The 15,461-nt window shown below is 36.7% G+C and overlaps 1 protein-coding gene across 2 annotated transcripts in view; it reads left to right on the forward strand.

The window, feature by feature from the left end:
- The first annotated feature begins 825 nt into the window (after positions 1-825).
- The window catches only part of LOC135767331 (uncharacterized), a 33,854-nt gene continuing 19,218 nt past the window's right edge, over positions 826-15,461 (forward strand). Inside the window, exons 1-2 of one of the 2 annotated variants that reach the window (XM_073815039.1) lie at positions 826-1,121; positions 8,934-10,209. In XM_073815039.1, coding sequence (XP_073671140.1) covers positions 926-1,121; positions 8,934-10,209 — 1,472 coding nt within the window. In that variant the 5' untranslated portion in view covers positions 826-925. Of the gene's footprint in view, positions 1,122-8,933; positions 10,210-12,189; positions 14,023-15,461 lie in introns of those variants that run through there. The other variant, XM_065276972.2, reaches the window with a different exon arrangement.

Below are 15,461 nucleotides of genomic sequence, written 5' to 3' on the forward strand. Positions count from 1 at the left end.
AGACATGCATTTACACTTTTTCAATGTGTATGTAGACAACATCCAGATACAGGTTGCATGTTAAGGCCAAGTGCAAATGCAGCCTTATTTACGAAATTGCAAATTAATCAGATTGTTTCACTTACTGACAAGGTTAAAAGTACAGCTGTTTTCTTGAGTTCAGGGTTTCAATGACCCTTGCATACACAAATGTTGACTTATGTGCATACGCACACTTTAAGTATGAAATCTATGCAAAGTTTTATACACGAGGTATTGGTCGTGATGTTTTTTAAAAGCCTTTCCAAGGTGGTTAGTTTGACACCTAAACAAAAATTTTTACCAATGTTGGATTTTTGTCTGGTTTTGTTTTCGTGGTGAACAGACATGATTAACGTTTTTTACAACCTAAATGTGCCAAATATATTGTACAATGTTTTTAAAATGTCCTTTTTGTTTATATTTATCGTGTGGTTTTTCAACATTTTAAAAGGTTTTTTGGCAACATTACCTAATTACAATGAAAATACAATGTTGTGAAAAGTTGTAAAAACTTTTTTTGTGTTTGTATTTTTAATATGATCATCATCTTTGTCCTACGATGTCCTATCTTTATGACTTTAAGTGTAATGTTTTGTCTTTATTCTAAAGCAATTATTTTCCCACATTTCTTTTTATTTAGTCATTACTTTATACAATATGTGTGTGAGGATTTCTGACCATAATTTAGACGCATAGTTGTTTTGCTAAATCCATTGTAAATCAGTGAGCGTCTTCTCTCTCCAGTACAGTAGGAGGCGCTGCAGCTCTTTAGTCCGCCGATAAACTCACTAAAGAAAGAAAGAAAGAAAGAAAGAAAGAAAGAGCGCACTTGTGATGTGTTTGTGTATCCTCTCAGCTTCTCTTGAGTGTAAACAGAGTCTTGCCTCTGAGGATTTTAGCGTTGATGATGAGTAAACAGAGCTTACATGAGGATCAAACCTCCACAGAGTCTCTGGATTCTGTCTGTACCGCTGGAGAACAACAGCAGATCCTGCAGACCAAACTGAAGATGTGTTCAGTCAAACTCATCGACTGCAGGGACATCATGATGAAAATAAAAACTAAACCCACAAAAGAGAAAGATCACACTAAGGCATCAGGTATGTCTCCTCAATTATTGTTGTATTTTTAACATTTGTAACTGTCATGCGAGCACCTGTTTTGGGTTTTCAGTCACAAAATCACCAATCACGTTTAGACCAAAAAAAAAATGTAGGTAATAAAATTTTAATGAAGGACATTTTAAATCCCTTAATACTGCGCATGCGTTTACCGAACAGGTCGATCCGTCAAGCACCCGTTGTCGTTGTGCATCCGTTTGCAGTGCGTTGCTGACCGGCTGCTTCTGCGTATAAAGTGATTAACGCTTTCTGTGGGAACTCGACCTCCATAAACAATATAACATCATGTGTTTTTTTCACATAACAATATACTTTAGATACATAAGTTAACTTAACAGCATAATGAAGAATAAGCAGACTAGAAAGCAGGATTGACATGCCAATTGTATTATTATTATTATCGAAAACAGCAATATTACTCAAATAAACGTTGAGGTAAATGCACCAAACACAGTGTTAACCGCACTAACAATAAGACTAAATAAGCGAATTAACAGTGGAAAAACACACTATCTCTCAAAACTTTATATGATAAAAATTATATTTAAATGAATTATATTATTTATTTACCAACCTGAAAGCAGCTGATGGTAGTGTTGTTTTTGGCAGCCTGTTTTCATTTTAGTTTTAGTCTAGTCTTTGTGTCAAGCTGTCATTTTAGTTTTTGGTAGTTTTAGTCACGTCATACTCTTTTCAGTCTAGTCAAGTTTTAGTCGACTAAAATTCTTGCCATTTTAGTCTTATTTTAGTCAGACTTATCCATTACTATTTTAGTCTAGTTTTAGTCGACGAAAACTGATGACATTTTAGTCTAGTTTTAGTCAGTGAAATTGTATTTAGTCTCTTTTTAGTAATCCAATTCTATTTAACCCATATAGTATAATGACCTAATAGTATTATAGACAAAATAATATTTTCTTTTAGCCAAACCCATTTCAAACAAAAGTTATATTATTGTTACCTTATAGACCCAAGAATACATCCATTCCAGACATGGAAGATGCTCTGATTTGAATAGATATTTATTTTAATATCCTCTGAGTGAGTGACTTGATTGTTCGTAAGAGTCTACATAAAAGTCTACATAATCAAAACAAAAGTAGTCTAAGCAAACACACACACACACACACACACACACACACACAAGGTCAAATGGGTCACACACAACTATAGTATGTGTGAGAATAGAAATATGCTATTGTTAACATTTATAATTGTATTTTGACAGCAGCACAAACTACAATCATACATATGTAATTATATATTATTATAGTTTATATTTCTGCATCTGTACGTTACCACCAGTGTACCTAATGGACTTTGGCTTAATCTAATGTGACAAAGCTGATCTTAAATGTCAGTATAAATCCAAGCAATTTTGGAGAATTACTTAATGTTTTTCTTGTTAGTAAATTAAAAGTCAGCTTTAAGAAAACAGCAGATGTCTATTAAGAAAAGCAAAGTTGGTATGTATGGTTATGTTCTCAACAGTACAGGTGTTTGATTGATTTAATACTCAAGTATTCAGCGAAGTATGTTTTGTTAATTTAAATAATAAATAAGTGTAGTTATTAAGCATATACAAAACAACGAATGTCTTTAGCATAGATACATTTACAATGTGCTGCGTTGCGTTTTGAAACAATGTCATTTAAACAACTGTAACATGATATAAATTTGTACATTGTTATACTGGTGGTGTCAGCAATCAAAGCTATAGATTTTAACAGGCTTGTTGAACTGACCTGAAAGTGATGCACGGGATTTATTTTGGACTTTTCTTTTACATTTGGAGCCAGAATGCTGCATCTTCCCGGTCGGAATCGCCGCGCGGCTACAGCTTTTCTCATGTAGTGGAAGCGTTTTGTGCAGCATTTAGTGGAAATGTGTTTATCTTCAACAGCGACTGCCATGAAGAGTCGTGTCCGTAAAAGTGAGAGGATCTTAGGTGCACGAGCAAGACTTGTGGACCAACTCCGCTTCACCTCTGTCACCGCCCCCGTTTCTCCGCTTTCCGCATGTCTCACGGTTGCCGCGTACACTGTTTGAAATGCCCATTAACGTGCAAATGGAGGCGTATGATATCAAAGCATCGCGAGAGCAGACTGCTCCGCATGCTTTCTACTCACTCTCGCGGTACTTTCATGTTTTGATTGATCTACGCAGCGCCAACAACACACGTGATCACCTGCAGTCAGGTGGTGGGGGCGCGGAGATGCTGAGATGGGTAAAAGACGAAATAACGTTATAACATTTCGTCTCGTCTCGTTTTGGTCAACGAAAATGAAGAGACATTTTAGCTTAGTTTTTATTTTGTAAACCACTTTTAGTCTCGTTTTTATTCGTCAACAATATTGCATTATACATTTTATTATAGTCATCGTCACATGACCAGCATTTTCGTTACGTCTCGTCTCGTTTTCGTCACGTGAAAAAGGTTCGTTGACGACTATATTTCGTCATACTTTTCGTTGACGAAAGCAACACTAGCTGATGGTGATTTATTACTAATAGGCCTATTTTAAAATGGCTGCGTCCGAAAACTCTAAATTGCTGCCTTTTTAGCATTCAGAGAACACGTAAATGGAACAGGCTAGCAAATGCACATCATAACGTCAGTGAAAAGGTGTGCTTTTGGCGCTGCGCATAGGATTGTAGGTGATTTCAGAGTGTGAAAAGGTGTGAAGGCTACACATGTGCATCCTTTTCTGTATATGGGATATTTCTCGAATGAAGGACTCAGTCCTTCATTGGCATTCCGAGGATCCTCGACATTGGAACCGTCCTTCAACGGAGCATCCTCGAAATTCCTTCCTTGACATTGAGAAAAAGCTCCTGAGATCTTGTCCCACAATTCTGTGCGTTTGCGCGCATGGGGAATTTGATTGCCTGGTTGAGTTCAAAAAATAAAATGGCGGACAAAAAAGTGTCTGGAGCACAAATTTTGTCTAAATAAAGTTATATTTTCACTTTTCACTAGGGCTGTTCCGAATACCATTTTTTTTAAAGCTTCGAAGCTCTAGTATTGAATATATAGTAAATTGAATATTCAAAGCTTCGGAAGGAGGGGCTAAACATATTTTTCTCTTTAATAAAGGCAGGAATCTCTGTGTGTGTGTATGCGTGTGTGTCTGGTTGTCTACAGTTTTATTATGTGGCGAATGTGTTTCTGTTGACCCAAGGCAGTGTAGTGCCTTTTTTTTCGTGCAATATGGACATGTGACACGTTTAGAAATAATAAACTTTAAAAATACTACAGAACAGCACAAGTTGGAAGCGGCGTGCCTGTCACGCATCCTGCGAGAACAGCATTAGTGAAACAAAACACAAGAGCAACCCAGCTAACACAAATACGTAACTGTTACGTAACGTCGACGTAATATGATGACCAAACTTACGTCGTGGCGACGAACCGAGTTACGTCGTGGTGACCGGAAAAGTGAAATTCCTGGATTCGTCGCCTGCACGTTACTTCGCAACGTAATCTGCCTGTCGTGGGCACATCGTGACAACTTAATGGATTGAAAGTTTTATGTTTGTAACCAGTTAGTAATTTAAATATTTTATTTAATATTCTTTGGGCGGACATCTGCAGTAGGCTACAACTAATTTAACTTGTCCTTATTTGCCCATAACTAAAAGACTTACCATAACATATGAATGACAGACTCCAAGATGGAATACTTCATTTTATTGAACATGAACATTACATTACAAACATTTAAATAAACATATGTTAAAATAAACATTTAAATGGATTCTCCATATAATTTAAAATGTCATATCTCAATGTGCAGGCGTAGTTTTGTCAGACGGAGAGAGAGAGCTGCGGTCCTCTTCATGTTCCGGTTGCCAGGGTAACGCTGCTCTTACCTTCACCAGTCCAAAACACCAAACATGTCCCACAAAACTTTAAAATAAAGACAATAAAATAAATAAAGGTTAAATAACATCTACACGTTTTCATAAATATCGTTTCATTTGTTGAATTTGTGAAGTAGTGTCTTACCTGAAAAAACGAAATTTCCTGTCAGATGAACATCCTGTCAGTGCAGCATAAAACACGGTTTATACTGTCGGGCGAGATTCTGTGAGCCTTAATAAGTATGTTAAAATGTTGTTTATAACTCTTAAGCAACTAAAATAAGTTCTTGTGAAATTTACTGACTCCTGTCACGCCGTTCTGCTGTGCACGCGCCGTCGCGCGTTCTGGTCAAGTTCAGCTGGGCGGGAGGCGCGTGCTGTTTCATGTTTCCCATGTAAATGGCAGTTCGTGTGTATTTAATCTATTTTGACTTATTTAAGGGAAACTTTGAGACTGAAAAGTTTTAATAAGCTAACCTAAATAGAAAAGGAAATGAATGTTCATATAATTGTAAAGGTAATGAAATTTCCTCCCTGGGACGTAACAGTTACGTAGCCAGTAAGTTATGAAATTACCAAAATAGTACGAATTTATTACGTAACTGGGACGTACTTGGTTATCTTGCGACGTAAGGAGTCCGTAATGGCGACGTGGTGTTTTGGTACTGTAATGGTAATGCAATTACCTGCCTAGGACGTAACAGTTACGTTGCCAGTAAGTTTTGAAATTACCAAAATATTACCAATGTATTACGTAACTGGAACGTACTTGGTTAGCTTACGACGTAAGGAGTCCGTACTGGCGACGTGGTGATTTGGTACTCTAATGGTAATGAAATTACCTCCCTAGGACGTAACAGTTACGTTGCCAGCTGGTAAGTCGTGAAATTACCAAAAATGACCAATAAATTACGTAACTAGTACGTCGTGTGTTAGCTGGGAATACTTTTAATAAGGTAGCCTTACATTTTTCTAACAAACAAACACTCCCATATCAGACATTAACAGCACAGTAATTACTGACATTGTAAAGGGTAGGCTATTTAAATAAAACAACAAAAATAAATGAACGAAGTTCATTAAACTGTAATAAAACGGTAGCATACTTTCAAAATCAAGTTTATTTATAACACTTACAACATCCAATATGTTTTTTTCATCAGTAGAACAATAAAGAAGATATTTTGCAGAAACCCCAGTGCTCCGTTATGGAAGTCAACCGATCCGCACACTTTAAGAGCTAAAGCATATATATCCAATACAAAAGTTATCCCCCATAACTCTGTGTGACATATTGACGTCTTTTGAAGCAAATCAATCAGTTTTTGCAAGAAACTGAATGTTATTTACAACACTATTAGCGTGAATGCCAAAGCAGGAAGCGCGCTTTACGTTTGAGGCGATCTCTTCCACTGGTGGCGTTTGGTGGCTGTTCACTATGGATGTTGGTCTCTCTGCGCCACCTATTGAGCGGGAGCGTGAAGCGCACTTCCTGCTTGGCAAAAGCTCTGCATTAACGCTGTAAAATATTTATTTATATATTCGAATTTCAAAACTGAAAATCGAATGTCAACCCTCGGAACGAATATTTGAATATTCTGGTCAAGCCCTACTTTTCACACCTTTTAATTGCATTTATAGCGAGAAATTAGTATTGTAGTTTTTAAATATGTTATTAGTTATCACCAGGGTTCTAAATTAACACCCGCCAACCCGCCAAATGCGGGTTAAAATTCATTTTGGCGGGTGTTAATAAAAACTTACTAGCCAGTTTGGCCGGTGATGCATGAGGCATTGCATGCAAGATACATAAAGCTTCGTTCTCGGTCATTTATCCCTCTGGCAGGACATTTCCCATGAACACTGTGCCGTAATACGTGATGATGTTTATACGCCAATTGGCTGCGCAGTTTGCAGCGAAACCAGCGCGAGAAACCATGGAGAACGAACGGGCAGAGCAGGGAGGATAGACTAAAAGACAGCGGTGTCGCCACACCCCTTTACTGGGGCAGGTGATCCAGTGTAAATCTTTTGTGCCCATGTGTAAATCTCAAGTTTAAATTTTAGCAGTTAACTAGTGTATTCCTTAACAAAGAAAATAGCGGCAAAAACAGATCTATATGCAATGTAGTTAACCAATTTACGCTTGTAAAGCGACGAAGCAGTCGCACGGACGTGTGCATGCATGTATCCATGTCCACGCGCGTCTTTGCGTTCCTCCGCGCGCGCAACTGCATCCAAAAGGGGACGCCACGCGAATGAGTAATTATGAAAACATGACGAGAAGTAAGTTTCTAAATCATAATGCTAATCTTATTTTTACTCGATCATTATTGGCTTCTGTAGATGGACATCAGAAATGTTTTTTTGCAAAGCAGGGAAAGGGAAGCAGAAAGGAAAGATGATGAGATTAAGGGAGGTAAGACAAACTACATCCTCACTCTGTCAGGTCTCAAACATTAGAGGAAAAATCTCAGGAAAACCTTTTGTCAAGTCTATAGGATTGCATTGTTGCTGAGAAAATCCACAGATGTATGTGTTATACTGTTCTGTATTTGCAGATATGAAATTAATATTTAGTTTACTAATATTTAACTCTAGGACACTAACTTGCATAACAGTTAGCAGTAACTGTGATTTAGATTATTTAGTATAGCAGTCATAAAATGACTGGTTTCTTAAAATATTCTTGTAAAAATAAGTTATTAATCATTGCTATCATTGTATAATGTAGAAAATATTTCTCTGCTGTCATTATTACCAAACATTTTCTGCCATGTATGCCTCCAAACATGTTAATAATGTTAGGTATGATGAAGATTATACTTAAATATTTTTAAATACATATAAATCTTTCACAGTAACTGTTGCACTGTAGAATAGTGGGTTAAGCAAAGGATATTGTATACTTGCACACAGCAGGCTTTCAAAAAAAGTCAGCAAAAAATGGGGGGCATGCGCCCCAGTAAAGCTTTATGTCTATCGACAGAGAAATGAAGAAATCTTATGTTTCATCACAAAAATGTTGTCATGTTTTGTCAGGATTGTCTCATGCACGCGAAAGAAAAAAAACAAATCATTGTTGCATTCAGTGGCACTCATAATTTCTCTTATTTTCACCGGAAAAAATTTGGCTAGTGGAAATGCTGATTGGCTGGTAACTTTAGAAAGTTACCAGCCACTTTGGCTGGTGGTCAAAAAAGTTAATTTAGAACCCTGGTTATCACAAAGGCGCTCTCTGTTTATATTTCAAACACGCTGCAACAAGTCAGCTGCCTGGTTTTCGGACTCAGCCAATATGGCGGCTTTGACCGGAAGTAGGGAATACATACTTCCTGTTGCACCACTACGATCGCCACTCATAATAATGAACTTACACTTGCTCGTTATCTCCCAAACATGAATTTACTTGTCAAAAATAACAATAGCAGATATTGTCCATATAGGTGTTAGTTGAAAAGGATGGAATAATGTTACAACTTTTTTTTTTAGTATTTTTTATTATCAAGAAATGTTAGACAGATGGAAATTTTAAATAAAATAACGAGACATTAATTCACGTCTGCTCCCGTTTATTGCTATGACATTGTGCATTGTGCATATTAATTATATGTATAAACAATCCAGCTAGCCTCCATTTACTCTCATTTGCCGAGACACAAGGGGGTGTGGTTAGGGCTTTTTCACACTAGTTATGTTGTCTTTATTATAATAAAATATTAACTTAAAATATTTACGTTTATTTTTTGCTTATGTTTACACATTTTGGTTCATTTGATGTGCAATGACCCAGCTTTAATAACAGGACTAACACCTGTCTTTTGTATATGTGAATATAGAAAAAGATACAGAATCTCGATTCTTCATCCGATTCCTTTGTGTAAATAAGAGTGAAAAGACAATTTAATTGTTTCATGTTTCTTTCAGATGTGAAGAGTGATTCATGTTTGGATACAGAAATAATGTCCTCAACATCAAAAGAGCGACTGACGGCACAAACTTTTTCCTGCATCACCTGTGGAAAGACATTCAGCTTAAAGAGATATTTAAAGACACATGAGAAGAAACTTCATTCAGAAGAGCACAGAGAGAAAAAGAAGCAGCAGTTTCCCTGTGAGCAGTGTGGGAAGATTTGTTGCAATAAATTTAATCTAGAGGGTCACATGAGGACACACAGTGGTGAAAAGCCTTTCTACTGCACTGAATGTGGAAATTACTTCAGAGTCAAAGGAACTCTTAAAAGACATCAGAAAATTCACACTGGAGAAAAACCTTACAAATGCTCTCAGTGTGACAAGACGTTTGCAAATTTAGGTCTCTTAAAAGTCCACCAAAGGCATCATACTGGAGAGAAACCTTACGCTTGTGCTCACTGTGGAAAGCGCTTCTCTACTTCATCTCAATGTGTAGTTCATAAAAGAGTTCATACTGGAGAGAAACCTTATCACTGTAGTGTTTGTAGGAAGAGTTTTAGTCAACTGAAAAACATGCAAAGGCACAAGAGAATTCACACGGGTGAAAAACCTTTCCAATGCTCTCAATGTGACAAGATGTTTGCTAATTCCAATCACTTAAAAGCACATCAGAGAGTTCACACAGGAGAGAAACCTTACCACTGTAGTGTCTGCGGGAAGAGTTTTAGTGGACACAGTTCCTTACTAAATCACAAGAGAATTCACACGGGTGAAAAACCTTTCAAATGCTCTCAGTGTGACAAGATGTTTGCTCAATCCAATCACTTGAAAGCACATCAGAGGGTTCATACTGGAGAGAAACCTTATCACTGTAGTCTCTGTGGGAAGAGTTTTAGTGAAAATGCTAGCTTACAAAGGCACCAGAGAATTCATACAGGTGAAAGACCTTTCAAATGCACTCTGTGTGAAAAGACTTTTTCTCATTTAGGTTACTTAAAAGCCCATCAGAGAGCTCATACGGGAGAAAAACCTTGTCAATGTAGTGTCTGTGGGAAGAGTTTGGGTCATAAGTCTGCCTTACTAATTCACCAGAGAATTCATACAGGTGAAAAACCTTACAAATGCTCGCAGTGTGACATGACGTTTACTCATTTAGGTTCCTTAAAATCCCACCAGAGAGTTCACACTGGAGTAAAACCTTACTTATGCACTCAATGTGACAAGAGCTTCTCTAATTCATCTCTATTCAGAGTTCATCAAGAGAAAGTTCATACTGGAGAGAAACCTTAACCTTCTAATTTTTGTGGGAAGAGTTTACCTCCACCATCCACTCCCCTCCCCTGTTGCAAGTTATGTGTTTTTCATGGTGTACTGATGATGTGTTTATGTTGCTTGGGTGTTCTTCCTGTTCCCACAGGATCATATAGTCTGGGGGTTGGTTTTTTTTCTCCTCCCCTCCCTCATGTTATGCTGTATTTCTTTCTCAATCCCCTGTCTTCCTGTCCCCCCATCATATTGTATGTATTGTATATACAGGGAGTGCAGAATTATTAGGCAAGTTGTATTTTTGAGGATTACTTTTGTTATTGTACAACTACAGTGCTCTTGGTCAATTCAAAATATTAACAAACCCTCAAACCTGAACATTTAAGTAGTAAAAGTTAAATTTTGGCTTTCTTAAGAGAATATTTCTATGTACATCATTATTAGGCAACTATTAGTGTGCAGAATTATTAGGCAACTAAATGAAAAACAAAGATTTTACCATCTCACTTGTTTTTTTCACCTGTTAAAGTGAGAATAATAAACAAACTCTACATTTACAAAAAGAAAATAATAAAACAATAAAAAATAAAAACATATACAGACTCGGTGACCAATATAGCCACCCTTCTTTTCGATAACAGTCACAAGCCTTCCATTCACGGATTCAGTCAGTTTCTTGATCTGATCTGAACCAACATTTTGTGCAGACGCAACCACAGCCTCCCAGACACTGTTCAGAGAGGTGTACTGTTTACCTTCACTGTAAATGTCCTGCTTAAGAAGGGATCAAAAGGTCTCAATAGGGTTTAAGTCAGGTGAAGAAGGGGCCATGTCATTAGTTTTTTACCTTTAAGGCAGGGGTGTCCACTCCTGCTCCTGGAGGGCCGGTGTCTCTGCAGAGTTTTATTCCAACCCTAATCAAACACACCTGATCCAGCTAATCAAGGTCTTACTAGGCAGACTAGATACTTTGAGGCAGGTGTGGTGAGGGAAGTTTTAACTAAACTCTGCAGGACACAGGCCCTCCAGGACCGACTTTGGACACCCCTGCTTTAAGGCCTTTACTGAAAGATGCAAACTTTTTCCTGTACCACTGCTTGAAGAAAGTGTCTTCTACAATACAGGCAGGCAGGCACAGACAGGTATTATTAAAGATGAGCTTGTTGGACCTTTTTGGGTTGAAAATGGAATTAAAAAACAACTCTCAGACCTACTGCCAAGACACTTTCTTCAAGCAGTGGTACAGGAAAAAGTTTGCATCTTTCAAGAAGACTGATTATTTTGCAAGACAACGCTCCATCACATACATCACAAGTACTCCACTGAGTGGCTGGCCAGTAAAGGCCTTAAAGGTAAAAAACTAATGACATGGCCCCTTCTTCACCTGACTTAAACCCTATTGAGACCTTTTGATCCCTTCTTAAGCAGGACATTTACAGTGAAGGTAAACAGTACACCCAACAGTGTCTGGGAGGCTGTGGTTGCGTCTGCACAAAATGTTGGTTCAGATCAAGAAACTGACTGAATCCGTGAATGGAAGGCTTGTGACTGTTATCGAAAAGAAGGGTGGCTATATTGGTCACTGAGTCTATATATATATATATATATATATATATATATATATATATATATATATATATATATATATATATATATATATAATAAAACAATATATAAGAAAAGAAAATAATAAAACTATATATATATATATATATATATATATATTGTTTTATTATTTTCTTTTTGTAAATGTAGAGTTTGTTTATTATTCTCACTTTAACTGGTGAAAAAAACAAGTGAGATGGTAAAATCTTTGTTTTTCATTTAGTTGCCTAATAATTCTGCACACTAATAGTTGCCTAATAATGATGTACATAGAAATATTCTCTAAAGAGAGCCAAAATTTCACTTTTACTACTTAAATGTTCAGGTTTGAGGGTTTGTTAATATTTTGAATTGACCAAGAGCACTGTAGTTGTACAGTAACAAAAGTAATCATCAAAAATACAACTTGCCTAATAATTCTACACTCCCTGTATGAACAGGTTGATGGCTAATTTCGCTGGCTTTGACCAGTCACAATAAAGTACTACTGCTACTGCTCCTTCTGCTACTTCATACAGGTGAAAAACCTTTCAAATGCTCTCAGTGTGAAAAGGCGTTTGCTCAGTCAGAGGTACCCAAATGCAATGCTCTACCATTGGGCTACACATGATAATTATGAGCAACATAATTGTTTGCGAGAGAGGGTGCGACGTTTTGCATGATGTTGACCGGCGAATGCAGACACGATGGCTGGATTGCATAAACATTACACTGAAATTCGATCACAATACATCCTTAACTCTGGACCAGGACACACTGATTGGATAACATTCCGATCAGACGTGCATTTACACTTTTTCAATGTGTATGTAGACAACATCCGGATACAGGTTGCATGTTAAGGCCATTTGTAAATGCACCCTATTTTACGAAATTGCAAATTAATCAGATTGTTTCACTTACTGACAAGGTTAAATTCAGTTTAGTATCATTGTCAAGCAGGCTAGATGGTACAGCTTAAATTATTCTAGTTGCTAATGATATATCTGAGGAGTCTAAAACAAAATGATAAAACTGTCTTCACAAATAAACTATGGCATAAAATAAAGCCCTGATTAACAGGAGATTCATTTATCGTCTGAAGAAATACATTCACCATAATTGTATGACCAAATATAATCAACTTTCATTTTAAGTGTTTGGGTTATAAATAGAATTGTACAGAAAATACAAATTAAACAAACACAGCATTTCTATATTAAAAACAATTTTAATGTTTTTTCAGCAGGGCTCTTCATTTCATTTAAGAATTCCTTTGATAAAATACAGTCTAAAGACTCATTTAAGAATATAACGGTTTTCTCGATTTCAGGGTTTCAATGACCCATGTGTACACAAATGTTGCCTTATGTGCATACGCACACTTTAAAGATTAAATCTATGCAAAGTTTTATAAATGAGGCCACTGGTTGTATTGGTCGTGATGTTTTTTAAAAGCCTTATTCCAAGGTGGTTAGTTTAACACCTGAACACGTTTCAAAAATGTTGAACTTTTGTCTGGTTTTGTTTTCGCAGTGAACAGACATGATTTACTATTATTTTAAAATGTCCTTTTTGTTTCTATTTATCGTGTGGTTTTTCAACATTTTAAAAGATTTTGTGGCAACTTTACCTAATAACAATGAAAATACAATGTTGTGAAAAGTTGTAAAAACTTTTTTTTGTGTTTGTACTTTTAATATGATCATAATCTTTGTCCTACGATGTCCTATCTTTATGACTTTAAGCTTAATGTTTTGTCTTTATTCTAAAGCAATTATTTTCCCACCTTTCTTTTCATTTAGTCATTACTTTATACAATAGTGTGTGATGATTTCTGTCCATAATTGAGACGCATAGTTGTTTTGCTAAATCCATTGTAAAGCAGTGAGCGTCTTCTCTCTCCAGTACAGTAGGAGGCGCTGCAGCTCTTTAGTCCGCCGATAAACTCATTAAAGAAAGAAAGAATGAAAGAGCGCGCGTGTGATGTGTTTGTGTATCCTCTCAGCTTCTCTTGAGTGTAAACAGAGTCTTGCCTCTGAGGATTTTAGCGTTGATGATGAGTAAACAGAGCTTACATGAGGATCAAACCTCCACAGAGTCTCTGGATTCTGTCTGTAACGCTGGAGAACAGCAGCAGATCTTGCAGACCACACTGAAGATATGTTCAGTCAAACTCATCGACTGCAGGGACATCATGATGAAAATAAAAACTAAACCCACAAAAAAGAAAGATCACACTAAGGCATCAGGTATGTCCCCTCAATTATTGTTGTATTTTTAACATTTGTTACTGTCATGCGAGCACCTGTTTTGGGTTTTCAGTCACAAAAACACTAATCATTTTTTACTTAAAGACCAAAAAATATAAGTAGTAAAATTTTAACGGAATTTTAAAAGCCGCCGAAATCCTGCCAACATGGCGGAAGGGGGAGGGGCTCTGTAACACAACGACAACTCCTCACTCTCAATAAAATGATTATGTGATGCTTTCTGTGAGAACTCGACCGACCTCCATAAACAATATAACATAGCCTCCTGTGTTTTTTTCACACAACAATATACTTTAGATACATATGTTAACATAACAGCATAATGACAAGAATAAACAGACAAGAAAGCAGGATTGACATGCCAATTTTATTATTATCGAAAACCGCAATATTACTCAAATAAACTTTGAGGTAAATGAGCCAAACACAGTGTTAACCGCACTAACAATAAGACTAAATAAGCGAATTAACAGTGGAAAAACACATTATCTCTTAAAACTTTAGATGATAAAAATTATATTTAAAGGAACTTTATTTTTTACAGTTATTCAAAGATGCACATATAATAGGCCCTTTTACTGTTTGTATACGATGATGTGGCAGCTTATGCGCGCGCATTTAGGCAACGCAAGTATGGCAAGAATCAACAGTGAAGCAACACAGACAGAGAAAGTTATTTTAAAAAGTTGACTTTATCAACTTTTTTTTAACACAGCTACCAGATTCGTGTACTATAATGGAGTGGATAGAAGACTTTAGCAGATGCCAAAAATAAAGTTGCCAGAAACATATATATGTATATGTATATATGTATATGTATATGTGTGTGTGTGTGTGTGTATTAGTATAATATATTAGTTCATCCAAACGCAAAAACCAGACGTTTTGATTCTGGGAAACCGTTTTAAAGGGATAGTTCGGCCAATAATGATATTAAACCAATGATTTTCTCACCCCCAAGCTGTCCAAGTTGCATATGTCCATAGTTTTTCAGACAAACACATTTTCAGATATTTTAGAAAATGTTTTAGATTAGTTTTAGTTATTTAAATGTGAAGTTATGGGGTCCACATTCTTCAAGTCCAAAAAAATGCATCCATCCTTCACAAAATAAATCCAAACGGCTCCAGAATGATAAACAAAGGCCTTCTGAGGCTAATCCGCGCTGTGTTGTTGTAGAAATATCCATATTTAAAACTTTATTAACGAAAATAACTACCTTACTGTAGCGCCGCCATCTTAGTCGCGTCCGCATTCAAGATCAGAGCTTTACACAGCTTACCGAGGTTACTCTGCTTCTTCTCTGTGCCCCCGCCCTCCGAATTTGTCATACGTCACTAAGAGGCTGTTTACACTTGGCATTAACATGCGTTTTCGTCGATCGGATCACAAGTGGACGACGTTAATGCCAGGTGTAA

Source organism: Paramisgurnus dabryanus, chromosome 6 (assembly GCF_030506205.2).
Source record: "Paramisgurnus dabryanus chromosome 6, PD_genome_1.1, whole genome shotgun sequence".
Classification (NCBI taxonomy): Eukaryota; Metazoa; Chordata; class Actinopteri; order Cypriniformes; family Cobitidae; genus Paramisgurnus; species Paramisgurnus dabryanus.